Below are 24,823 nucleotides of genomic sequence, written 5' to 3' on the forward strand. Positions count from 1 at the left end.
TACTTCAAATCAGGCAACTTAATGGTTTATGTTACTTGGCTTTCAGTAGTGAGAGCTGACACGTTTCAGCAGTGGAAAATGATTCCCTAATCTGTGTGGTACCAAAAATGACTGGGTGATGCAGGACTCCTAGGAAACCTCCCGGACACCATCCACCATCGCTGCTAAGTCCTGGGGGAGTATTTTCACCTCAAGCCTGCTGGCAATCTGGCAGAGACAGTTCTTCACTTCGAAACTGCGAAGAAGCCCCTCAGAATAAAATTGCCGGGGGATGGACTGCAGAGAAAAGTCTCAGAATTAATTTATTTACCGGGGTGTGGGGCCAGCGGCCCGCGCGGGGGGATGTCCCCTCCCCCGGAACGCCGCGCTCGGGGCGCTGTTTCCGGGCGGGCGGGAGGGAAGGCAGGCGAGGGGCGGGTTTGGGCGCTGCACCGGCGGGCGGCCCGCGGTCCCTCGGCGGCTCCGGGATCCCGATCCAGGCACAGCGCGGGAGTGAGGATGAACCTGGAGCGGCTCAGGAAGCGCGTGCGGCACTACATCGACCAGGTGAGCGCCCGGCGGGGGCAGCGGGCAAAGGGCGGCGGGCCCGCGGGCTTTCCCAGAGGAAAAGGCGCTCTCGTCGCGGCTCCCGCAAGGAGAGAGACTGGGGCGGGGCGAGCAGCGGTGCCGGGCTCTGCGGCGGCGGAGAGGGTGCTAATTTTGTAATTATGCCCCGTTTTCCCTGGAAGGGGAGGGAGTGGCAGCGGGAGAGGGGTGCGGCGGGCCGGAAGCGCCGCCTGTGCGGTCTCCAGTGGGAGCCGGGGCCTCCTGGTGGGTTTTCCTGATGCCTTCCTCGCGTGGAGGAGGAGGAGGAGGGGGAAGAGGACAGTCGGCTGTAGAGTAGTTGTGAAACGAAGGCGTATTTTCAGGATCTCGCCCTGCTGGGTTGTGCAAGCTGTGTCGGGCTTGCCTTGGGCAGGAGACGACCCCAGGTTGCACCAGGGGAAGCTCAGTTTGGATATTAGAAAAAAAAAATCACTTTACTGAAACCGTGGTTAAGCATCGGAACAGGCTCCCCAGGGAAAGTGATGGAGTCACCATCCCTGCGAGTGTTCAAAAACTGAGCGGACGTGGCACTTGGCCACGTCGTTTGATTGTCACAGTGGAGTTCGGTCGGCAGTTGGACTTGATGATCTCGGAGGTCTTTTCCAAACTTAATGGTTATATGATCATTGCAAGGGGGAATGGATTCAAAATAAAAAAAGCGTAGGTTTATATGATATATTAGGAAGAAATTCTTTACTGTGAGGGAGGCACTGGGACAGGTTGCCAAGTAAAGTTGTGGATGCCCCATCCCTGAAAGTGTTCAAGGCCAGGTTGCATGGGGCTTTGAGCAACCTGGGAAGCTAACACCAAAAGAATACTAATTATTTCTGTCATACTTTTACAGCAGCAGTATCAAAGTGCCCTGTTTTGGGCTGACAAAGTAGCTTCACTCTCTCATGGTAAGTGGTTGCTTTAATCTTTGTTTTTGTTAACTTTTTTTCTGATAGTGTCCTGTTTTGAAGGTTTTGTAATAAATAATTGGATAGATCTTGTAGTTCTGAGTTTGGTGTAAGTCCTTTTTTGTGATCTTTGGAATAGTATTTTTCCAAATAGAGCAGAGCTCATCTTCCCTCCCTTTTGAACTTTGTGCTAAAATTAATGTTTGGCCAAACCTTAAGGTTTGCCTACCTTAAGAATCAAAAAGAAAAAAAGCAAAAGATACAAGAGACCATGGTGGTTTCCTGCAGGACTCATGATTGTCCTGGGTGACAAGTAGACTGCAGGTTTACAGAGGGAGATGATGCTGTTTGCCAGTGTCTGTCTGTGGCCATGGGCCAGTTACACGTAAAATGATTCTGGGGCTTGATCCCACAAAGGCTTTGGTTGCCAATAAAGTAGGAGGGTACTAAGCTGTCCTTCTGGAATCGTAACATCAAGCTGCAGAAGGCTAGTGCTTTCACTGTTGATAGATTCCCACTGACCTTTTTTTTTGAGAAAGACAATTTTGGGTTGGTTTTTTTTTGGCCGTGTGTCCAAGGGCAGGGTAACTTGTAACTGCTGCTTTTTTAGATCTGTATCATTGTATCACTGTCTCCTTTTCATGTCAAACCTCTAGAATGACATTCTTTGTTTTCAATGTCCAGTGCACTATTTGATGTCTTCGAAGTTAAAATCTGATTATTTTTTCATTTTAGTCTCTCAATAGTAGATGAGTTGTTTATACATATTTATATATAAAAAATAAAACTTTATAACTCATTACAATGCTGGAATAAGGAAAAAGTACTTCTCTAGTGAAGCAAAAGTGAATATTCTGTATGAAAGTGTTTAAAGATATATTGTAATTTAATGGTTTATAATTTGTTCTTTTATTTTAGAGGAACCACAAGATATTTACTGGTTGGCCCAATGTCTTTACCTAACAGCTCAGTATCACAGGGCAGCACATGCCCTTCGATCACGTAAGTTGGATAAGGTAAGTCATCTTAGTCAAAGAATTACTAATGTTAGCCCTCTTTTAAACCTCTGCTGCTAACCACAGGGACTTCTTCCATCAGAGGATAACATTTATGGGAAAAGTAATTTGAAAAACCTGCATGATATAGTTTATGTTGCCCTGCATGATGTAGGTTATATGGCCCCCTTTATATTGGTCAGATTGAAAGTGTTGTCCCCAGATAGGGTCCCAGAAAAGAGAAGGGGTCCAAGAATGTAACTACAGTAGGTATGGGAAGCTGGAGTGCAACTTCAGGAAGGATATTGAGGTCCTGGAGCAGGTCCAGAGGAGAGCAACTGGGCTGGGGAAGGGACTGGAGCACAAGTCCTATGAGGAGAGGCTGAGGGAGCTGGGGCTGTTCAGCCTGGAGAAGAGGAGGCTCAGGGGTGACCTCATCACTCACTGCAACCTCCTGAAAGGAGGTTGTAGCCAGATGGGGGTTGGTCTCTTTTCCCAGGCAACCATCAGCAAGACAAGAGGGCATGGTCTTATGCTGTGCCAGGGGAGGTTTAGGTTAGATATTAGAAAGAATTTCTTTACAGAGAGGGTAATCAAACATTGGAATGGGCTGCCCAGGGAAGTGGTGGATTCTCTGTCCCTGGAGATTTTTAAGATGAGACTGGATGTGGCACTTAGTACCATAGTCTAGCAACTGCAGCAGTAGTGGATCAAGGGTTGGACTTGATGATCTCTGAGGTTCCTTCCAACCCAGCTGATTCTATGATTCTGTGATTCAGATGTAGTTGTTTCAATTGTCCTTCCACTCTGATAATGAGTGGGGAAGACAACAGTGAATTAAATGTCCTTTGAGAGTTTAGTAGTGGAGAAAATGTTACAGACTTAGTCATGTTGGTCAGGAAAGACTTTTGATGGCAAGAGGGGTGAAGAGGCCATAGAAGTGAAAAAGGAGAGAGCAAAACATAGTCTAGCAGTGTAAGTAAACATGCTTTCTCTTTGTAACTGTTATGTATGAAACTTCTCTTTCAGTTATATGAAGCGTGTCGCTACCTTGCAGCTAGATGTCATGTGAGTACACATTTTAACCACTATTGGAAACAAACCAAATTAAATGAAAGACACATCTTGGGAAGATTAGGTACCTGAAAGGCAATGTAGACGTTTAAATTCACTGGAATAACAGGTTTAAATTTTGTGACAGTTGATTTCATTCTTTAACTTGCAGTGTTTTTGGTTACTGTGGTATCCATTCTAGTACTACTCTGAAGAAATCCAACTGACTTTTTTTCCAGGAAATAGTCCTCTAATATTTTGTAGGGGAAGAACATGAACCATTTTTGTCTCATGTCTTCGTGTTTTCATTTTTGATTGGTTGGCTGTAATCTGACCAGAGGAGATGTGATTTATGGTTATATAACTATAGTTAATAGCTTTATGCATCTGTATAAAATGGGATACATAAATAGTGAAATGCAGTGCTTTCACAGAGACAACTGAATCAATTGATAGATTAAATGTAGACATAGAATAATGTGCAGCTTATAGAATAAGATGATGGTAGTTTATTAAAACCTGTGTTAACTGTTTTTAGGAGTGTATCCATTTCTCTGATTGCATAATGCTGAATAATAGATTTTTCTGGAGGTGCTCATTTTATATTTTTTTTACATATTATAAGTGACCAGTAAAACAGTTGACTGCAATTATAAAATGACATATGGCCAATTAAGCATATGCATGCATGAAAAACTTGCTGATAAAATTAAAACTGGTTGTTACAATCTGTGCCTTTGAAACATGATGCTGTGTTTATTGTTGCTTTATGTACAGATTATTCAAAACCCAACCTTGTTTTTTACATGTACATGTTTGGTTAGTATGCTGCAAAAGAGCATCAGCAGGCCCTGGATATTCTTGATATGGAGGAGCCAATCAACAAACGACTTTTTGAAAAGTACTTGAAGGATGAAAGCGGATTGAAAGATTCTACCACAGACTGGGAGATGTCCCAATCCTCTGTAAGTGACAGTATTTAAACAAATATTTTTATAACTGAGAAAAATAATGTGTGAAGTTAGAAAGTGATTTTACAGCTCTTGAATCTGAAAGTGCATTTTCAGCTTCCTTTTTCAGATAACATAATTTTTAAAAATGCTGAATTATTCTCTTTTCAGTCACAGATCATGTGTTAACTTCCTGTATGGAAGTAACTTGGTTAGCAAAAATAAAGAGCGCTCTTTGACAACTTCCCATAAATTATTTGCAGACACTTTGCTGGAACTTCGTGATCTAGTATTGTTTTTTACAGTCTTTTATCTCTTTGCTGCAATTTCAGTCTTGATAATGTGAGCTAACATTTCTTTCAATTGGGCTGAAGGTTCTGAGATAACAAAGCAAGTTTTCTTCTCTGGTTATTTTTAATGAAATACTTCATAATCACTCAAGTGTTATTCTCAGTGGAACATTTTTTGATCACACTTGTGAAAACTGTGTGATGTAAAGGTGAAGTTTTTGAAGCTCAGTGAAAAAATCCTGCATAGGCAGACAGTTAAAATGGATTGGTACCATTGGCTGAATGGTCTGTGAAGAGTCTTCAGTTTCAGAGTTACAAATTGAAATTTATTAGCTGAAACTACACTGAAGATGATTGATAGGTGGTGTTTTCCCTGTAAGACTGAAGTAGCAAAGTGAGTTAAATTGTTGATGTGGACTGATTTTTGAATGCTAATATAATGGTTTTTAAGGAGAAGTAGCTTAGACTACGTGACTGTGGTGCATCTATTTATTGGGAATATTTAAACTACCACTACAAGCAAAGGAAGAAGTCCTCAGCTTTGGCTGTTTATTCTTGCTCCCTGTTTCACGATACTCTGGCCCTGGTGTTTTGTTGGCTGATTATTGAAGTAAATTGGGAAACTCTTTTGACTGAAAAGTAATCCAGCCAAAAAACTCGACTTTGCCAGTCTTTACCTTCAGAAATGCTTGTGATAATGCAGTTCACTAGGAAGAGAATGGGTTTGGTTTGCCAAAGGAGAGAACTACTGAAATGGGTACTGCCACAAGAAATATTAGCTCAAACTTCTCCCTAGTTTGCACAGACACTACAGACTGAGTGACTGATCTCTGAGCTGGTTACAGTGTTACTGCTTTAAAAGTTTCCTGAGGTTTATTTGTTGTTGATGCAGCTGCTCTGTTTCTGATGGGGGAACTCGGGAGAGTTGGGTCTGTCTGTTTAGTCTGGTGATAGAGATGGGTAATGTGCTAACCTTCTCTTTTGCTGACACTTCTGTGGCCTTCTGACTGTACTGAATACCCATCTAGGGAATTTTGAAAGAACGTGTTAGTTATTAGACATTTTAGCACAACTGTGCTAATAATAATCTTTCACTGCTTAAATTTCTGGAACATCTTTGTTTTGGATTGAAAGGAAGGATATATGTTTCTGCTCAGAAGAGTTGAGTCCACAGATTTGGCCTTTTTCATGTCTTGCATGAAATATGTGGTTTAATGGTCAACAAAGATTTGCTTTTAGAAGTGACAGTTTCTCTGTGAGTATAATTAGCTTACAACTCAGTATCAGAGAGCTGGATGCCAGAAGTAGAAAAGATAAACTCTATCCTTCTATTGCTTATTTCAAGTATGTCTTTGTTAGATAACCTGACAGAGCATTCTTTTGAATTTTTTTGAGATAGCAGAAACATTTTTTTATTTAAAAACAGCACTAGAAAACCAGGTTCTATTATGCATGAAATGCTTTTTACTTTCCAGGTAGCCCATTTGATTTGTGCTCAAAACCAAATGGTAAACATTGATTCAGTCTCTGACTTCCAGTCCTGCTTTTCCACCAGATCAAGAGCTCTATATGCCTTTTGCGAGGGAAGATCTACGATGCTTTGGATAATAGAGCCCTGGCAACTTACAGCTACAAAGAGGCTTTGAAGCTTGATGTTTACTGCTTTGAAGCATTTGATCTTTTAACGTCACACCATATGCTGACAGCACAAGAAGGTTTGGATAGAAGTATTTCTCAAGTACAAGTAAAATTTACCTGCTTTCTCAATATGCGTTTTCCTAGATTGAAATTAAAACCATAAGACAAATAGCAGACTTCAAAATAATAATTCAAATAATAGAAAATGTATGAAATGAGCGAAAATTATGATCTGTGCAAATTTGCATTTGAACTTTTCTTTTTCCGTCTTGTGCTAAGAGCTGAAAGAAACAAAGTAACCCAGCATTCCTGTTTGTTAGCTCCAGAAGCTCTCACTCTTTGTCCAGCCTAAACAATGTTTTTACCTGTGTTCTCAACTTCATAGCTTTGAATCCATGAAACCCTGCTGATGGTTGCTTAGTTATAGCAGGCGTTGATTAACAGAGCATTCTGAGCGATAAAATCTGACATGTAGAGCACATGGAAACAGTGGTGTGTTATCTCATCTTCATTAAGTTTTATTTAACAGTGTAAAAGGAAAAACTAAGAATTCACTCCTTAATTTCCATCATTAGTAGTATTATCTGTTTCAGTGTATCTGTGCTGTTATCTTCCCTGTAGTTGGGATGACCAGCATAAAGTTCTTTGCATCTCTAAGTTCTTAAAATGTTGTATCTTGCTGTTCATTCTGTAATATGACCACTTCAATTGTTTTTAATTCCTCTAGAAAAAGAACTTCTTGAATCTCTACCTCTTAGTAGACAATGTACAGAAGAAGAACAGGAATTGCTTCACTTTTTATTTGAGAATAAATTGAAAAAGGTAAATCCCCAAACTGACTAAAAAGCTGGAGAATTAATTGAAAATCTTGACTTTGGGTGTAAATTTTCTTGTATCCCATTTATTGTGAACATTGAAATAAATAAGGGCTTTGTAATTTTTGGCTATTTTAAAATTTTTAATACAGTACATGTCACTTCATGGAGTAGTATAACAGTGTTCTGAATACTTGTTTTCTGATGTGGTGACAACTTGAAATTCTGATTTATGTTTCTTAAGCTTTATTTCTTGAGAAACTTCTATGCAAAGAAAAAGAGCATTAATAATGTAGACAAAATGTCAGTATACCTGATATACCAACATCATTTCAGACGTTTTTATTCCCAAAGATAATGTGAGAGTACTGAAAACCAACTATGTATTGCTCATTATTAACTTCTACAGCCTACACTTAAGATATTGACCCTGGCAAACATCTTTCATGTTCTAAATGAGCTTTTAAGTACATTGTAAAGAAGCATTTTACCAAATACCTGCTTTATGGACTTTGGATTTAAAAATTGAAATTTTAAGAACTTTAATGCTTCTTAAATATTCTTTTAACACTAAAAATATTAATACTTACTTAGATCATCTGATTTTAGGTTGGTTTTTGTTTCATGCGATGTTCCTTTTCTCTTTCAGTATAATAAGCCCAGTGAAACAGTGATTCCTGAATCAGTAGATGGTCTTCAAGAAAACCTAGATGTGGTGGTATCCTTAGCTGAAAGACATTATTATAACTGTGATTTCAAAATGTGTTACAAGCTTACTTCAGTGTAAGTACACAAAGCAACTTTTAGGGTTTTTTTCCTCATATCGTGAAGTGTAATAATTTTGCCTGGACTTATAGCCAATATTGTTGTTCGATGGATTGACATATATAACAGTTTGATATGTATTTCAGAATATATGTTATATATGTTTCAGGTATTTAAAATGGGTAGCTTGTGTCTGGCAAGACACATTATTTTTATAATATGTACCAGAAGTATCCAAACCAAAACTCCACTTATTCATCACTGTGCTGCACTTTCCTTCAACCATCCCTTCCTTTCTCTGGTACCTTCAGTTTTGTTTGCTCTCTGCCTACTTCTTGTTTGGTCTTTGTAATGAGCAGGTTTTAATCAGTTGGTTAGTTAGGAAGTATGATTTCTCTGGCTGATTAAAAGTTAGGATGTTATTAATGATAATATATTATTAATTTTAAAAGTTAGCATGTTATTCCTAATTTTGATGGGCCAAGTGTATCAGTTGTTATACAGCCTGGGCATACACTGCTGCTCAGTTGTCAGAAGGGTCAGAACACCACCCTGGTTTGCTTCTCAACTACTGTAAATCTGAACATGTGGTTGTGTTTCTGAATGCCACAGGAAACAAAATTCTACAACTGAGCAAAATCTGATTCCTAAGGCATACTGCCTAGTGCTAAGCTCAGGAAGTTGAGGACTATTGCTTGAAAGTGCTGTCAATATATATGGAAAAGATGAACAGAAATGTTGTTGCTTGCTGTCTGATAGTTAAATTTGAAGTGACCTACAAATAAAAGTGCATTGTATTCTGATTTTCTAATTATATAGTCAGCTTGACAGAATTTTCTGGTTTCCTCTTTTGTTAAGCTAAATTAATTGTTATTTTTCTGGTCCGAAGAGAGTCTTTATTATGCCTTTAATAGTTACCTCCTAGTCACAAATAGTTTTCTTTGCCTAAAGTGGTAATTAACTGGAACATTACGTACTATAAAAGCTGCTTGCATATAACACATTAAATTTTTTGAAATGTGCATTGCAGATTTTGTTTTAATTTTTTCTTTTAGAGTTATGGAAAAAGATCCCTTCCATGCAAATTGTTTACCTGTACATATAGGGACACTTGTGGAGCTTAATAAAGCAAATGGTAAGAAACCCAACATTTTAATATGAGTCAACAGAATACTGTAAAGCCTCAATTTTAATAAAGAATTAAAGATGCCAAGCAACTCCCTTTATGTACCATTTGAAACGTTACATATATTTTTCTTCCTACCTGCAGTTTCAAGAAAACAGTGATAACTGGAAAAGAAGCTGACAGCAGGACTGGGGGGAAGTAGTTGTGCGAAGAGTCTTTATTCATTTATGATCATGAGTGTCAGTGTCTCTTAACCACTGGACTATATAGCCAGGAGGATAGTGAGCTGCACTGCCTCATTCCTGTGTTTTGATTTCTGTTCTGAGGTGATCTTTGTAGAGTATCTGGGTGTACTTTTTCTGCTGAAAAACAAATTATATTAATTTAAACCAGAAAGAATTCCTCAGCAGTTGTGTGTGCTTAGGTGGACATGTTTATCCGGTGTTAGAAAAGATTCTAGACTCTCCTTGCCTCACTGTTGTGAAGGCCTCTTTAGTTCAAACAAGTTAATAATCATGCAACACCTTTGTTGGAATTACAATAATAGTTTATTTGCAGCTGGGATAGCTTTTTCTTATTTCAGGCTGCATATAAACATCCAAATCAAAGCTTGAATATCTTTAAAACCAAATGGAAAATACAACAGTGCAGGCTCTCAGAGGATGGTGCATTATATGTATGCAAATAGGTCATTAGGAGTACTAGCATTTCTTGGTGATTAGTGAATGTACTTCTCAGTTATTTTACAGTTAACTACATCTGAAAGTCGAGCTGGTGATCTGCTTGTTCTTCTAAGTCTGCCTCAAGAAGCATTTTGTAAATAAGTTGGTATTTTTTTAAGCCCGTTTTAAAATTTGATTTTTCTGGAGCTGAGAATTGATACAAAGTGCTCTAGGACAATCTCATTGGTTTAAGAGCACTGTGCTCTGAAGAAATAGAAATTTTACGTACCATAATGCTATTTCTTTTGAAACCATATAGGCAATAGAATTGTTACCCTGTGTCTGATTACTGCAGCTATTGTCAGAAAATCTGTATTAAGTTATTCCAATAAGTAGAATTATTATTTTTATTAGAAAAGTAATCACTTAGAATTATTCTAAGTAATATAATAATTTATTTGCTTTTGTCCTATTTTCAGCATATTAATGCACAGGACTCTGCTTTGAAATGGATCTAGCCAGTATGTTATACCTTTTAGATGTAGAAAGTTCAATAGTGTTTTACCTTGACAAGGTACATTCAAGTGTAATACTACAGGCGTTTATTTTAATGGATGTTAATGACCTAAATTGTTGCAGAATTCTTAAGGGGTGGGAAGTATAGCTGCTTATTTGTGTGCCGTGAATACTTATGGGTTGTTTTGGTTGAGGTTTTTTTTTTTAGTTAATTGCAAAACCAAATCTCTTTTGAGGCAGTTTGAAGCAATACCACTGAACAGAAAACATTTTTGTTTACTTGTGAATTAATAATGTTGGATGTTCTGGATATTTTGTATGGAAAGCTGAAAGACTTGAAACATCTTAATGTTTTACCATGTTTTAATTTTCTTTTCTTGTTTCTTCCCATTATGTAGAGCTTTTCTATCTTTCTCACAAACTGGTGGACTTGTACCCAAATAATCCTGTAAGTTGTTCTGAGCCTTCATTGCCTGGTAGTTTTTTTAGTAAAAGCATGTAAAAGGTGTAATGTAACAGTCAGTTTGAGCAACAGAATTCAAAATCTGTTTCTGGATAAAGGTTGTAAAAAATGGTTCACTCCTTTTATTTTCTATGCATTGTAATTTTCTTATACCAAGGTTCTCTTTTTAAAACAAAGTATCTGTAAAAGGTATTCAGTGCAAGTTATTAACTTTGAATAAAAATTTAAAACATGCTGCAGTAATAAAAATCTACGCGTCTCTGAGAAACCTTTTCCAGGGTTTGATCACCTTCATAGTGAAAACTGGTTTTCTTTGACTCAATCTGATTTTCTCGTGTTGCAACTTTTACTCATTGCTTCCCATCCTGTCACTGCACCCCTGTGAGAGTCTGGCTCTGTCTTCTGTATTCCTTATCATTAGATAATTGAAGACAGCTTTCCACTTAGCTCTCTCTTTGAGAGCTGAACAAGCCCCAGTTAGAGAGTTACATGCCAGCATGTATCATCAAATAATTTGAAGAGCTGACTGTGATTTCAGTGAAAATGTTCCCGACTTCTCTATTATCCATCTCTCTCTTTTGACGTTTCACTAAAATGACTGTGATATATCTAATAATATTCTATTTTGATTTTAATGTGTAGGTGTCATGGTTTGCAGTAGGATGCTACTATCTTATGGTTGGCCACAAAAATGAACATGCTAGAAGATATCTCAGGTAATTTTTTTTCCTGTTGCTCATTTGCTAAATGAATATTTAATGTTTGTGATTGTTTGCAAGCTCATAAACAGAACCCTCATTAAACTGGTTACTAGTAAAATATTCCTTTTGTTGCCACCCTTTTTTTTGATATGGCAATTTAGATTTCATCCGTCCTAGATACTTCAAAAATGATGGAGACTAATGCAGCATCTCTTTTGGCAGTCAGCTGGCTGTTATGGGCAGGTGTAGTCCCTGCATTCACCCATGCTGCCAAGCTAACTGCAGCTAGGTAATCAGGCCTCAGTCCTTAGTTTGAGGACACTCAGGCATTCTCCCGGGCTCAGGTTTTGTATCCGAAAGGAAAGGATTAGATAGAAAATTCTGACACTTGGCTGTCTGTTTTTTTCTGTGCACAAGCAACTGTGGACTTCTTAAGTTTGGTCAATGCTCTTTCCTGTAGGAGTCCTGTATATGTAGTGAATATCAGCACTGGAGAGCAGGACTTTGCTGTGAAGTAGGGCATTTGTTTTGGTGCTGTAAGCTTAAACTGAGAAGGCATAAATCAACCTGTAAGACTTTCATTTTTCTTCTTCAGACCTTTATAGACAATAAAGGTAAAGATGGGTTAGTTATTTAGACTTTTTAAATGGCTGATTATTATGAGTAAACTGTTTAAATTCCTCACAAGTATCCGTGTGAAGTTCTTCAAGAAGCTGTCCTGAGTGACATAGGTGGTTTTGGTGGTGAAATAAAAACCATCTTTAAATCTATAAGCATCCTTAGCCAGAAAGAAAGGGTCTATAGATGTGTTGAAGAGAAAACCAAACAAAAAAACCCACAAACAAAACATCAGAATTCAGAGTAGTTCTGGCAAAAAGAAAAAGAGGTCTGGTAAAAGTGAAATAGTAACAAGAAGCTTAAATTTCTGGGAGAAGAATGATAGTGTACAGCTAACAAGGCTGGGACAAGTGTGGACTATGCAGTGGTTTTCAGAAACGAAACTCAAAGACACACTTGAATACCCAAGTATGTCAAGGGTGGCAAGATGCAAGTGTCTGAATATGTGAAATTTTGTCCCAGGAGACAGAGAACACACCATTCTCTAGGAGCTGTGATGAGAAATAGTGAGTTTAACTGTGGCAAACAAAATTTAGATTAAATGTTAGGGAAAAAATGAAGTGTTTAAGGATAGTTAAACAATAGAGTAGATTACTTGTGGAGCATGTAGGATCTCCATGTCAGAAGCTTTTAAGAAAAGACTGGGCACTTTTGTCATGAGCTGTTTAGTTACGAATGCCCTTGCCTTCAGACTCAGAAAATAATCTATACAGCTTTCCAATGTTCCTGTCAAGTCCATCTTTCTGTAAGGACTCTAGGGTGCAGTCTTGATGCTCAGGTTGCAGTTTTCAGCTTGAGACTTGAGTGACATACTTCCCTGTGGTGTGACAAATACTTGTCGTCTTCAAGGCTAGAACAATTATATAGCAAAATTTCAAGACACAATTCAACCTAAGTGTTCATTTGGTGTTTTCATATCCTGCTTGTGAAACTTAGATTTATTTTTTTTTTTAGCGTATACTTCTTTTCAAATGTATAGCTAGGATTTTGCAATACATTATGAGTCACTACTGTTTTCTGTATTTTATTCAATTCACCTACTGTTTATGTTTAATAACTGTTTATGTTTAATAATATCAAATAATTCTGTCCATGAAGTAGTAGAAATAATACAATAATGAATTCATGACAATGTGTGAACTTCTAAATGCTAAAGAGTTTGAACTTTTAAAATTAACTTTGTTTACCATTGGTCATTACAGGTGATTTCTTAACAGATACCTAACTGTGTGACACAGCATTGCTATGTAAGCAGTCATCTGAAGCAGGTGAAATTTAATTTCAGATGTGTTTGCTTGTGTTTTAGCAAAGCTACTACACTTGAGCGAACCTATGGACCTGCATGGATAGCATACGGGCATTCATTTGCAGTTGAGAGTGAGCACGACCAAGCAATGGCTGCATATTTCACAGCTGCACAGCTCATGAAAGGGTATGTAAAAAATGTCATATTTGGGAATATCCATATCCATAGATAGTGTAGAATATTGATTTATATCCCTTGAAACAATAGGTAGAAGCAATACATTTGCAATAAGTATCTGTTAGAGAACAACAACAACAACAACAAAAACCAAAACCAAATAATTTAATCATCTGCATTTAACTGCATTATTTGTGATTGCTGTTGTGATTTTGTTAGTTCTAAAGTCAAGATTTATATTTAGGTAATCTATGTTCTACCTGACAGTTCTACGAAATTTGTAAATCATGGTTGTTCCACCAGGTCATCAACTGCTGAATAGTAATATCTTAAACAGCTCTTTCATGCTCTGGGAGAAGGTTGTAAAATGAGTCATGGACTAATGTAATATTGCATATAAAAGTGTTGTATTTGATTGTGGTTATTGGTAGATGTAATCTCTTTAATTATTGCTTCTTCCATATTCTATTTGTAAATTAAACGTACGAAGGAAACTAGAGAAAAAACCCTCAGAACTAACTTAAGCACTGACAAAATACATGTAATTCAGAGCATGTTATAGTCATGTATTGGAGTTTAAATTCTTGTCAATAACTTACAGAGATGTAAAATCTTTCAAACTTCCCTTTAGGTTAATAGTTCATTTAAATCAGCTTTTACTTGGTTGTACATAAACATATGCAAACACAATTGGCATTTCAATATAGTTTGCGACTCCATTCCTGGTAACCACAAAAAAAAAAACCCACGTGGTTTGTTTTATGGTTTTTTAGGTGTCATTTGCCGATGCTCTACATTGGACTGGAATACGGTTTGACCAACAACTCCAAGTTAGCTGAACGGTTTTTCAGCCAAGCTTTAAGCATTGCACCTGAAGATCCTTTTGTTATGCATGAAGTTGGAGTGGTAGCATTTCAAAATGGAGAGTAAGCTTGCAAAATATGATTAAATACTATCCTAAACATGAATTATTCTGAAGTGTAGTGTGTCAGTGTATGTAGTTAAGTACTTACTTTGAGCTATAGTGTCTTTTGGTTCTAGTCTAGATGGTGTTTACCCTAAACCCTTGCTTTCCACATTGTTCTTCTTGTTTAAGATTGAACAAAGACAGAATTTAATGCTTGAGGAGCATGCAGAGATGAGTATTACCTTCCGTGTGCCAGTCATTATGTAGTTGCATGCCTGAAGGCATCTATCTGCACACATGCTATAAAATTTTGTACAGCAATACATTTTGTCAGCTCAGGAGGTTCCAAATATATTCTGGAAAAAAACCTAACAGTTCTATGAAGTGTTTAGTCAATATACTTGGTTTGATTCTGATTTTTTAAACTTTGTCTTGTTACTTCTTAGGACCACAATGCAAAATATAGCCAAGTGTAAATGACTGTGTTTTACATCTAATTCCATTCGTACAATGAAATAATATCAAAGAACTCTTCCTTGTAATGTAGTTTTCTCATACTGCTAATGAAAACTCTTCACTAATTTACTTTTCTTTCTCCCCACCCCCTCAATTCTTAGCTGGAAGACTGCAGAAAAGTGGTTCCTTGATGCACTGGAAAAAATCAAAGCTATTGGAAATGAGGTATTTTTCCTACTAACATATGGGATTATAAATCTGTAAAACTCTAGCAAATTCTACAGTGTCTTGTGACAAATTGTTCTTATTTTAAGTTAAAAGCAATACAATATAAATTTGACTTTAAAACTTGGACCATCTACTTGAAATTGGGTGTGTTGGGTTTTTAGAGGAGAATTGTCATATATCATCTTCAGTGCTACAGGAAAAGACAAAAAGTATTTTTCTGTATGAAATTAAAAGAAAAATAAGCACTGACTGGGGAGTGAAATCCAGGCTTATTCTCAGACCTGGGTCTTAGAAGAACAATTGCTCTTGACTGAGGGTGGAACTGGGTAACATATGACAATGCTTTCTGCTACCTTAAGTATGAGCCATTTCTTGAATGACTTCCACTTTTGTGGCATCATAATCCTGTAAGTATGGATTTGTTTTCTTTCTCCTGGATAGAGACACTGAGTAGGAATGTGCTCAGAGATGCTTAACTAACTTTCCTGAAATTAACCAAAATAATCACTAGCAAAAGGTTTGTTGGGAAATGTAGTTTAGGTGCTTTTGTGAATCAAAAGTTGACTATTACAACCCTGATTCCTCACCCTGGAGTACAAATAAATGTGTACCTATTGGCAGTAATGGTTATTTGTGTGATATCATCTTGTCTAAAGAAACATATTGCACTAGAGAAACTCAAGATGCCTTAATGAAAGCAGTACCACCTTGTGACAGGCTTCTTGTGAATTTTAAGATAGGTTTTCTCAATTTTTAGCTTAAATTTAGTTAATGAGGACATCACCTCATGCTACTGTGTTAACAAATCATGTCCTATCAATATAAGGAAATTGCTTCTAGAGCACAGTAAACTATAAAATGGAAAGTGCTGAAGAACTAAAAATCTTCATGTGGACAAGGCACATATTTACTAAAACAGACTGCGCAGCTACTAATTTATATGCTCACCAATATATAAATGGGCTTGTTCTGTTTTAGTTAAAGCTGTAATGTTGTTCATGGAAATGCCATAAGCTTTGTAGGCCAGAATTAAGTTTATGTGTATGCATAAATTCTTTTCTATGTGGCATTTTTCATGTTTATTGAGAAGTACTAAATACCAGCAATCTGTAAACACACAAATGAATATTTAGAATTAGTGTGGGAAACACCTAAGATAAGTAGAGATTCAGAAGATAGTATTATATTATTATAAACCACAAATTCATAATGCAAAAGCTCAATTTATTTTTAATTTCAGTAAAAAGCATTTTAAGGATTTTGTTGGCTCAGATTGTCTTCTGTGTTCCTCATAAATGAGCTAATTTATGTAGAGCAGATGAAGTGAGACCATGGAGAAGACAGCAAAAAGACTTTCAATATTCATGCTTGTTTTACAAATACCTAATTTAAGGGGGTCTTCGGTGCTCCTAGCTAAGACTCTTTTTAGTTAAGTAGAAAACAAGTTCTATTTGGTTTGCACCCAAGTTTTAATTGGCTTTGGGGAATGGATAAAATAAAAAATGAGTTATTGAATAAAGGTTTGGGGCTTAAATGTGTTTTGTAAAGAATTTAAAATGTTCCTGATAATTTTCTTGGTCATAAATAAAATGCCTTATTCATTTGTATGTTTGGGGTTTTTTTAAAGTAGACAAATTTAGTTGTAGTCTGAGAAGCTGAAGTTATTTGAATTGCTGCATTATTTTGCAGGTGACAGTTGATAAGTGGGAGCCTTTATTGAACAACTTAGGACATGTCTGCAGAAAACTCAAGTAAGCAGAGACTACTGGAGCTGCATTTTTCTGTAATGCTGCAAAAATGTGCTTTCTCTCTCATTTGTATCAAGATTATCTACCACATGAGAACAGTGTAGAAGTACCCTATAAGAAGATGATTCTCTAAATCAGCTTGTGAATGTAAATACGTTAATCGCCCCTTATATCTTGTTTACCACACACAAGTTAAAGTCCTTAATATAAAAGCCTTTTCTTAATTATTGATTCTTATGAGATAGAGATTTGATCATAGGCTTTTAGATCTTTGTGTGGATGTGAATTTTAGCTGTCTGCTGTCTCAGTCCTCATATATTGGAATATGTCCACTGATTTAATTAACATAAAGGTGGTTTTGTGCCAATTAATTGCTTGGTTTAGTACTTACTTTTCCTTATTGAAGTGAAATATTTAGTCACATTAACACAGCAAGGAAATATTACTTTATGTTTTTTTAGAACAAAACTATTTCATTTTATATTTCCATTCCATGAACAGCAAAAGTGCAAAGTACCTATGCAAGCTTTAACAGTTTTAACACAGAGACATGTTTTCTCATTAATTACCTTAATCTGACTTTAACCAGTGTTTTCTTTTATTCAATCAATGCCATATTTTTTGTTCTTTTTTTAGTGTCACGGTTTTAATCGCCCAATTGGTGTATACTGTAATTTTTTTTCAAAGCTGCTAATGAGAATGTGATTGTGGTAGATGAAAGTTGTACTTCTGCTTTGGCTTTGGTAGTAATTGCTTTGTACTCGAATTGCCAATTAGTCTTCATTTTCATTATAAAATAAGAACGTATAATAGTTACTCCTTGTGCCAAGATCAAACAAAAGGCACTGCTTCTGGATTCTGTTCATGAGTATAACTGCAGGGTTTTTTCAAATTCTTGTTTTGTTTATGATTACTTTTGTCTTTTTTTTTAATTTCTACAGTAAGTTAGTAACTGGTTACATCACTCTTTGTACAACTTGCATTGTAGTATTTCTTCAGGTTCAGAAATCAAACCTAATATATTTTTACATCCTTGTAAACCATCTTTCAGGAAAATCAAGTTGAGAATTTAGGCAGCTGTACATATGCTTTGAAAACTTAAAAATTCTGTAATAACTAATTTAGTACAGTTTGTAATACATGATATGGCTATTATGAAAAAACTTACTGGATATATGACTACTCACTAATATTAAGGGGTTGTAATTTGAAAGCAGCATATTAAAATACAGTGGTAGTCAACTGGACATGTGAATACTATGAGTGAAAAGAAAATTGCATCACAAAAGGGTTGTGCAGCAAGCAAACAGTTGCATAATTTTTCTGCCTCGATTGTTACTTGATGCTCTCTAACAACTTCATGTGTTGCTGTTTACATAATTTCATTATCACTATAGTCATTAAAATTTGTTGTGAGTAGGCAACTGCTAGCTTTCTTTTTAACAATGTGGAACTGGGATGTCAAATGTGAGAATTTACTTTCTCAGAGTAATGTCACAGTGTACATTTAATCCTTGTTTTATAACAAATGTCTAATAACAATCAGTCTTATTTTATAACAATCAGTCTAATTAATAGATAATTTTCAAAGAAAAGGTGACTGGTATTTGAAAGAAATTATGGGTATGTGTAAACCTCCTTTTTTGATAGAGAGTATAGCAAAATAGAATTGACAAGAGTACCAGTGCATGCAACACAGGCTTCTGATATTTCTGCCCAGAGAGCTTTTCTCAGTTTCAGTGATGCAGGATTTAGTCTCTTATTGCTCCATCGCTCCCCCAGGGAGGCAAATGAAAGCTACAGAAAGCAAGCCAATGTTACAATGAGCAGCATTAAGCATGTAAAGCAATTTACCATATCAAATGGCTAAGATCATCTCCAAATGGGGCCTCCTGTAGGCAGCTGTTTTGCTACATAAGGAGAACAATGATTTCTCAATTACACTGAGGAAGAAAATTGTCAATATCCATGAGTCTTTTGTACATTCTGTTATGTTCAGAGTATAAAGCAATAATTTCTAAGTTCTGGCACAATTGTGTTCCACTTACTAATCAATCTCCTGTATTTAACCCTAACAGGAAGTATGAAGAAGCACTGGAATACCATCGCCAGGCTCTAGTATTAATTCCTCAGAATGCTTCTACTTACTCTGCCATTGGCTACATACACAGCTTAATGGGCAACTTTGAAAGCGCAATCGACTATTTTCATACGGTACGTAACTGCCTTCAATTAAAGTGCTGGTCACAGATTCTCTTAATTTACCTGTTTCATTCTGGTTTAGGTTTGGAAAACAGAGAACTAGCATTTTTCCCAGCCTCCAAATTACTGTTTATTTTATAATCTTATTTTTTTAAAGAAAATAGCTTCTGAAGTTTTCTACTGATTAGGTTAAAAAATGGCCTCTTCAGCAAACTTTGACTGTCATTATTGCAATTTACATTTCATGTACATAAGCTTGTCATGCAGCTGAAGTAATTTCAAATACTTCCAAACCATGCCTTAAGGAGAAATTTTACAGTAAGTAAACAGCAACATATGTTATATCTCATGATTTTTGAATGCTTCTCTGTCTGTATTTATATCCTTTTCTGGTTTTGCTTCAGTGCTTTGCTTGCTTGCTACTTCAGACAGTTAATGTGATGGTGTTATTTGAGTTGTGCAGTGTTTTGCTTTTAGAGTGAAGACTGTGCTCAGATAGCACTGTGGAACAACAAAATAACAAACTGAACTATTGCAGACTTAAGATGTAAATCTGCTACTGTTTTATCTGCTACTAAATACTTTTTACTGTTTTTCTTTAATAGGCCCTTGGTCTCAGGAGGGATGACACATTTTCAGTCACAATGCTTGGACACTGCATAGAAATGTACATTGGTGATTCTGAAGCCTACATTGGTAAGTCTTTAACCTGTGTGACTCTTAATCATTGAGTCCTTTGAGAGGAGTGTTATGTCAAGAAAGACTGTCTACCACTACCTCATCAACTTACAAAGTAGAGTATGCCTTTGTTTGGATTTTTTTGTTAGTTTTTTAATGGCTAAATGATGCAGAATTTCACAGCAATTGCAGATGACCACTGTTTTTTGTGAGCATCATGACAATAAATTCTTACCAGCATAAAGAAAGGAAACAATTTATCATTGAAGGTTTTGATGGCTTCTTTTATAGAAAATGTTGATTTGTGGCAGCTTAGAGACCAAAGGGAATAAGGAAAAAATAAAACAGAGATATAGAGTTAGGAAATCAGAACACTAGTGCTAATGCTGCTGTAGAGCAAGGCATTTTCGCCATGTTAAAACTTGGCTCTGTGGAGACAGGATAAATTCTTCTGACTCCAAAAATACAGCTTTACATAGGGCTTCTTAACTGCATTATTGCCATAGTTTTAAATTTTCTGTGAAAGTTTTCTGCCCCCTCCCCCACAACTTTATAATGACAGATTTCTGCTTCACTGAACTTAGTGTTTTATCTGTAGTGAACACAGTTGATGTTCTGTCAAGCATGTTAAGAAGGCTGAAGCCTTAAGAGTAAAAGCCATCTATGTGCTCTAGTGCTTTTCCAGCAGATTTTTTGCACAATTGAAGCAGATGTTTCTTCTCAATATTGTCTTTCTCCATATGTAGTTATTTAACACATCTGGAAGAACCATACAGCCATGTGATATGCATTAATGCAAACCAAGCTGTGTGTAACTTAAACAAGAAAAAAAACCCCTTGGAGAATTGGGAAGGGAATTGGCAATTACGTCTCATAACAGACTTTTGAATCTGAGTAGTGCTTCTTCTATCATGCTTTTTCAAAAAGGAGGCTGCTGGATTTTTTCAGAACAACTCTATTCATCTTCAGTTATTAAGCAGCAACAGTTCCCTGATGATCTGAAAGCAAAGAATTATAGTAGTTTCTGGATAACAGTTTCTTTGAGAGATGTTTTTGGGAGTGTTCATTTGGAATAAACTAATGGTTTGTCTGTTTTCCTAGGAACAGAGATCAAAGACAAATTAAGATGTTATGACTTTGATGTACACACAGTGAAGACATTAAAGAACATAATTTCACCTCCCTGGGATTTCAGAGAATTCGACATAGAAAGACAAACTCTGGATGAAAGTGGCATAGTAACATTAGAGACATCAAATCAAAGGAAAAGTACAGATACCAGTCGCCCATTGGAAGAAACATTTGAGATTGAAATGAATGAAAGTGATATGATGTTAGAAACGTCAATGTCAGACCATAGTACGTGACCATAAATACTGGTAGAGAGTTCATTTTGTCTAAGTGTAGTATGTTTGTTTTAGCATTTTTGTTTTGGTGTTAAACTTTCAAGAATTTGCTATTTTTTATATGAATTCAAACGACTATGTACTTAACACTGGGAGTTTTATAGTTTCTACTTTATAAATATTCCTTTCCTGATAGCACTCTCATGAATCCCCATCTGGATCAAGAAGACTTCATTGCATTGATGCAGGCCATATACATAGTACTGTAGTATACAGGGTATTGGCTATTTTGCACGTCTGTGCATTACTGAACGTGAGTTCAGGTTTTAGACACAACTGCACTTTAAAATTCAAGGGTATTGAGTGCAGAAAAGCTCGGGAAGGAGTCTCTGTTTTAACAGCAATTGCACACACTCTCACTGTTGAAATCTGGTTGGGTCTAGGCGATCCCATTGCTTTCCTATGAGCACCAACACAGGAGCGTAGAGAAGTCTGGTTCTGTCCCAGGGACAGTGGAAATTGTGCTATGGCTTCACAGAGGGAATTGGAGGTGCCCAAGTTTCCCTTCCATATGTTAAAACATAGGGATTGGGGTCTGCGTCAAGTGTAGAATTCTATACCAATCCTGTATGTTCTTACACATGAGAACGTAAGGTGAACAAAAATGTTTTACTTCTTAGTTCTAAAGTACTTCACACACGTTCTCCTGAAAAACATGGGATGAGCCATGAGTCTTAAGTGGAAAAGTATCCAAGGAGAGTGTTGGGAAAATTAATCATTTAGGAAGCATATGCATCTCCTGGCCACCGTCAGGTCTCTCTCCTTCATTGTGGCTGGCAAAAAAGTTCATACAGAGGAGTTTCTTTGCTTTTGGAACCTTGTAGTTTGTGTGTGGTTCAGGTGACTTCTTTGAGGTAAACTGGGGATTTTTCCTGGACACTCCTGAAGCCTTTATAATGAGTGCGTCTCAACAGCTACTCTGTTAGGCAGGTCTCATCCTTTAAAGGATCTTTTGATGGTTATTTTTACATCTGTGCTTATGTAACCTGAATGATTGTAACCAGGACCATCTCATGCATAAAGTGACACCAAAGGCTTGTTGTTGCACACAGAGCAGCCAGAAGGATATTGCCAATAGATTCTCAAAGAGCCAAACTCCTTTTTCTCTAGAACATTATTATTTTTAATCCAGCATATGTGAATCTAATTTTCTAGTAAGACATTGTGGCAGTTTCTACATGGAAGTTGGCAAAAGAGTCTTCTAGTAAATCAGGTCTTACTGTCAGACATGGATATAAATCTTGCATTGTTTCCTTTTTTCTATGTTACTACTATTTTTGTTGACAAATAGTTTTAAAGATTGATAAAAGTTGATATTTCTTCCTGCACTGTCCAGTTATGATCTGATGGTATGTTGGCTGTGATGGCAACACAGGTTTATAGTGTTCCTCCTTGCCTGTAGGAATCTACTTACCCCTGTGCTGATTCCTCAGCTGTGGTAGTACAAATGTTTGTTTGGTTATGTTGTGAATGAAATCAGGGAACCGGACCAGCATTTTAAAACATTTTCTAGATCTGATCAATTCTCAGCTTCAAAGAGAGTGAGCCAGTGGCTGTGTTACTTGTCATCAGTGGGGCAGAATGGTAGGAATGGGAAGAAACAGATGGAATAGCGAGAATGGGCATTGCTGTAAAGGCAGCATATCATGACACTGTGCCTTGACATGTATCTGCTAGAGGTTTTGGGGCTGGCTTTTGCTAGCCTTAGTATTAAAAGTTACCTAGAAAGAAATGTATGCAAAGTGCCCTATATCATGAGCAACATTTTTGGATGTTAGAGAAATTCTTGATATGGCTTGGCTTGGCTTGGCTCCCAGTCCTTTAGGTAGCTACAGTTAGGTTAGAACTTGTGGTTTCTGGTGTGTGTCTCAGACAAGACTTTAGGGAAAGTTTCTCTCTCCTCATTTCTATTCTGTTCAATGTTTTGATCTGGTCTTGTTCTATCCAAATCCCTGCTTTTGTACTGGCAGCTCCTGCTTGCTCTAGTCTTCTGCACCTCACAGCACCTGTCCTGCTCCAGTCCTGCTCTTGCCTGGACTCTACTTCCTAGATAGTGCTTGGTGCCTTTCTGGGTTATTATGACATTCACCCTGGCTCTAGTTAAATTGAGTATTGTCCTTGTCCTCATGAGGCCTTTGGTTATTAATTTTGGCCTGACTTGACCTCAGATTCTTGATTCTTGCTTCAAGTCATTGTCTCTTGGCTTTGGCTGCTTGGTACAAGGATCCAAGACTGTCAGGTTGGGTGACTTATCAGTATGCCCCCAAAAGAGACACCTTTACTCTGTCCCATAACTTCATCTCTCCCTTGAAAGGATCAGTCTTGTCCTGGAGTGGGGAGACCTGGCTGTTGCCTTAAAGGTTTTCAGAATAGATATTTCTGCTGCCAATGGCTCCAACAGTTCCATCATAGGTACTGCTGCCTAAAAGATTTGAGGAGGAATAACGTTAGCTCAGCTGGTCAGAGCATGGTGCTAATAACACCAAGGTTGTGGGTTTGGTCCCCATATGGGCCATTCACTTGAAGAGTTGGACTTTATGATCCTTGTGGGTTTCTTCCAACTCAGAAGATTCTGTGATTTCAGTTTCCTCAGCCAATGCCACCTGCTTGTATTATTCCACATCAGATCATATATTTCCTTTGTGCTGTGGACAACTTTTTGAGGACCAACAATGCAGTAGGATCTGAAGATTTGCAATGACCCTGTGTATTCTGATTAACTTGCAGGCATTTTGCTGCTTTTGTCTAGTTTCCGTAGTTCTAGATGAGTCTGTGTGTTGATCAATGCATGGTATATCCATACTTTGGATGTACTTTGCTGCACTTTTGTCACCAAGCCTTGGAGATACAGTCCAAGATACTCTAACTCACACAGGCATTGCAGGAAACTGTGGATTTAGACGTTGCAAAATTTGTTGATTGCAATCTAGGACTGAGTAAGCCTTGGTTTGATTGATAGGTCAGTACTTAGAATAATCATAGAATCATAGGATGGTTTGGGTTGGAAGGGACCTTAAAGATCACCTGGTTCTAACTCCCCTGCCATGGGCAGCGGCACCTTCAACTAGACTGTGTTACTCAGAGCCTCATCCATCCTGGCCTTGAACACTTCCAGGGATGGGGCATCCACAACTTCTCTGGGCAAACTGTTCCAGTGCCTCACCACCCTCACAGTAAAGAATTTCTTCCCATTACCCACCCTGAATTTCCCCTCTTTCCGTTTGTACCTCCGTTTGTACCACCACAGTTCCTGATGAAGCCAGTCAGAAAGGCAGAGAGGCATTGTCCAGAAAAGCTCCCGTACCTGCTGCCCTGACACAGAGGCTGGAGCTGACGGTGCATTCCTGCGTGCGGGCGCTGCTGCTTCATTTTGACAGAACCACCCGAGTCCTGGGATGATGGAAGTAATGAGTAATGGACTTTTTTCCCCATTCCCACTCTTTTGTCCCCAGGACCTGGCTGCCTCTCTTCCCTGCATCTTAAGGCTGTGGCTAACACGCCCCGGAGTGTCCGTGCCCGTCCCGCCGTACGAGCCGCCCTGCGGCCGCTGTGACAAGGCACCCGCGAGCTTAGGGAGGCACCATGAGAGCAGGGGAACGGGCACACTTCTCTGTCCTCCGCTGCCCACCGGCACAGTGGGAGCCCAGCGGGGTTGCGAGAAGTTCGGGCATGGGAAGGGGGATGACCGCGCCCCCTCCG

The 24,823-nt window shown here is 37.8% G+C and overlaps 1 protein-coding gene and 1 long non-coding RNA gene across 2 annotated transcripts; one reads left to right on the forward strand and one right to left on the reverse strand.

Moving 5' to 3' along the window:
- Positions 1–406: 406 nt before the first annotated feature.
- On the forward strand, positions 407–22,440 carry CDC16 (cell division cycle 16). Its single transcript, XM_032678373.1, has 18 exons — positions 407–546; positions 1,430–1,484; positions 2,403–2,500; positions 3,509–3,547; positions 4,357–4,497; positions 6,328–6,487; positions 7,138–7,232; positions 7,875–8,008; positions 9,046–9,125; positions 10,693–10,742; positions 11,400–11,473; positions 13,383–13,508; positions 14,273–14,425; positions 15,024–15,087; positions 16,780–16,841; positions 18,917–19,052; positions 19,646–19,736; positions 20,820–22,440. Exons 1-18 carry the CDS (start codon positions 499–501, stop codon positions 21,083–21,085), a joined length of 1,872 nt encoding a protein of 623 aa, XP_032534264.1. The 5' UTR covers positions 407–498; the 3' UTR covers positions 21,086–22,440.
- LOC116782164 lies at positions 21,933–24,804 on the reverse strand. The gene is made up of 2 exons (XR_004355159.1): positions 24,429–24,804; positions 21,933–24,012 (listed from the first exon to the last, which is right to left on the reverse strand). It is a non-coding gene; the product is annotated as an uncharacterized LOC116782164 (long non-coding RNA).
- Positions 24,805–24,823: the final 19 nt, after the last annotated feature.

Source organism: Chiroxiphia lanceolata, chromosome 2 (genome assembly GCF_009829145.1).
Source record: "Chiroxiphia lanceolata isolate bChiLan1 chromosome 2, bChiLan1.pri, whole genome shotgun sequence".
NCBI lineage: Eukaryota > Metazoa > Chordata > Aves > Passeriformes > Pipridae > Chiroxiphia > Chiroxiphia lanceolata.

What these genes read in the sequence shown, in the direction of transcription:
- CDC16 (XM_032678373.1), top strand. Translation starts at nt 499, where the DNA reads ATGAACCTGGAGCGGCTCAGGAAGCGCGTGCGGCACTACATCGACCAG. An exon ending in AGTAGCTTCACTCTCTCATG is followed by an intron (nt 1,485 to 2,402) that starts GTAAGTGGTTGC and finishes CTTTTATTTTAG; the next exon opens with AGGAACCACAAGATATTTAC. An exon ending in TGATTCTGAAGCCTACATTG is followed by an intron (nt 19,737 to 20,819) that starts GTAAGTCTTTAA and finishes CTGTTTTCCTAG; the next exon opens with GAACAGAGATCAAAGACAAA.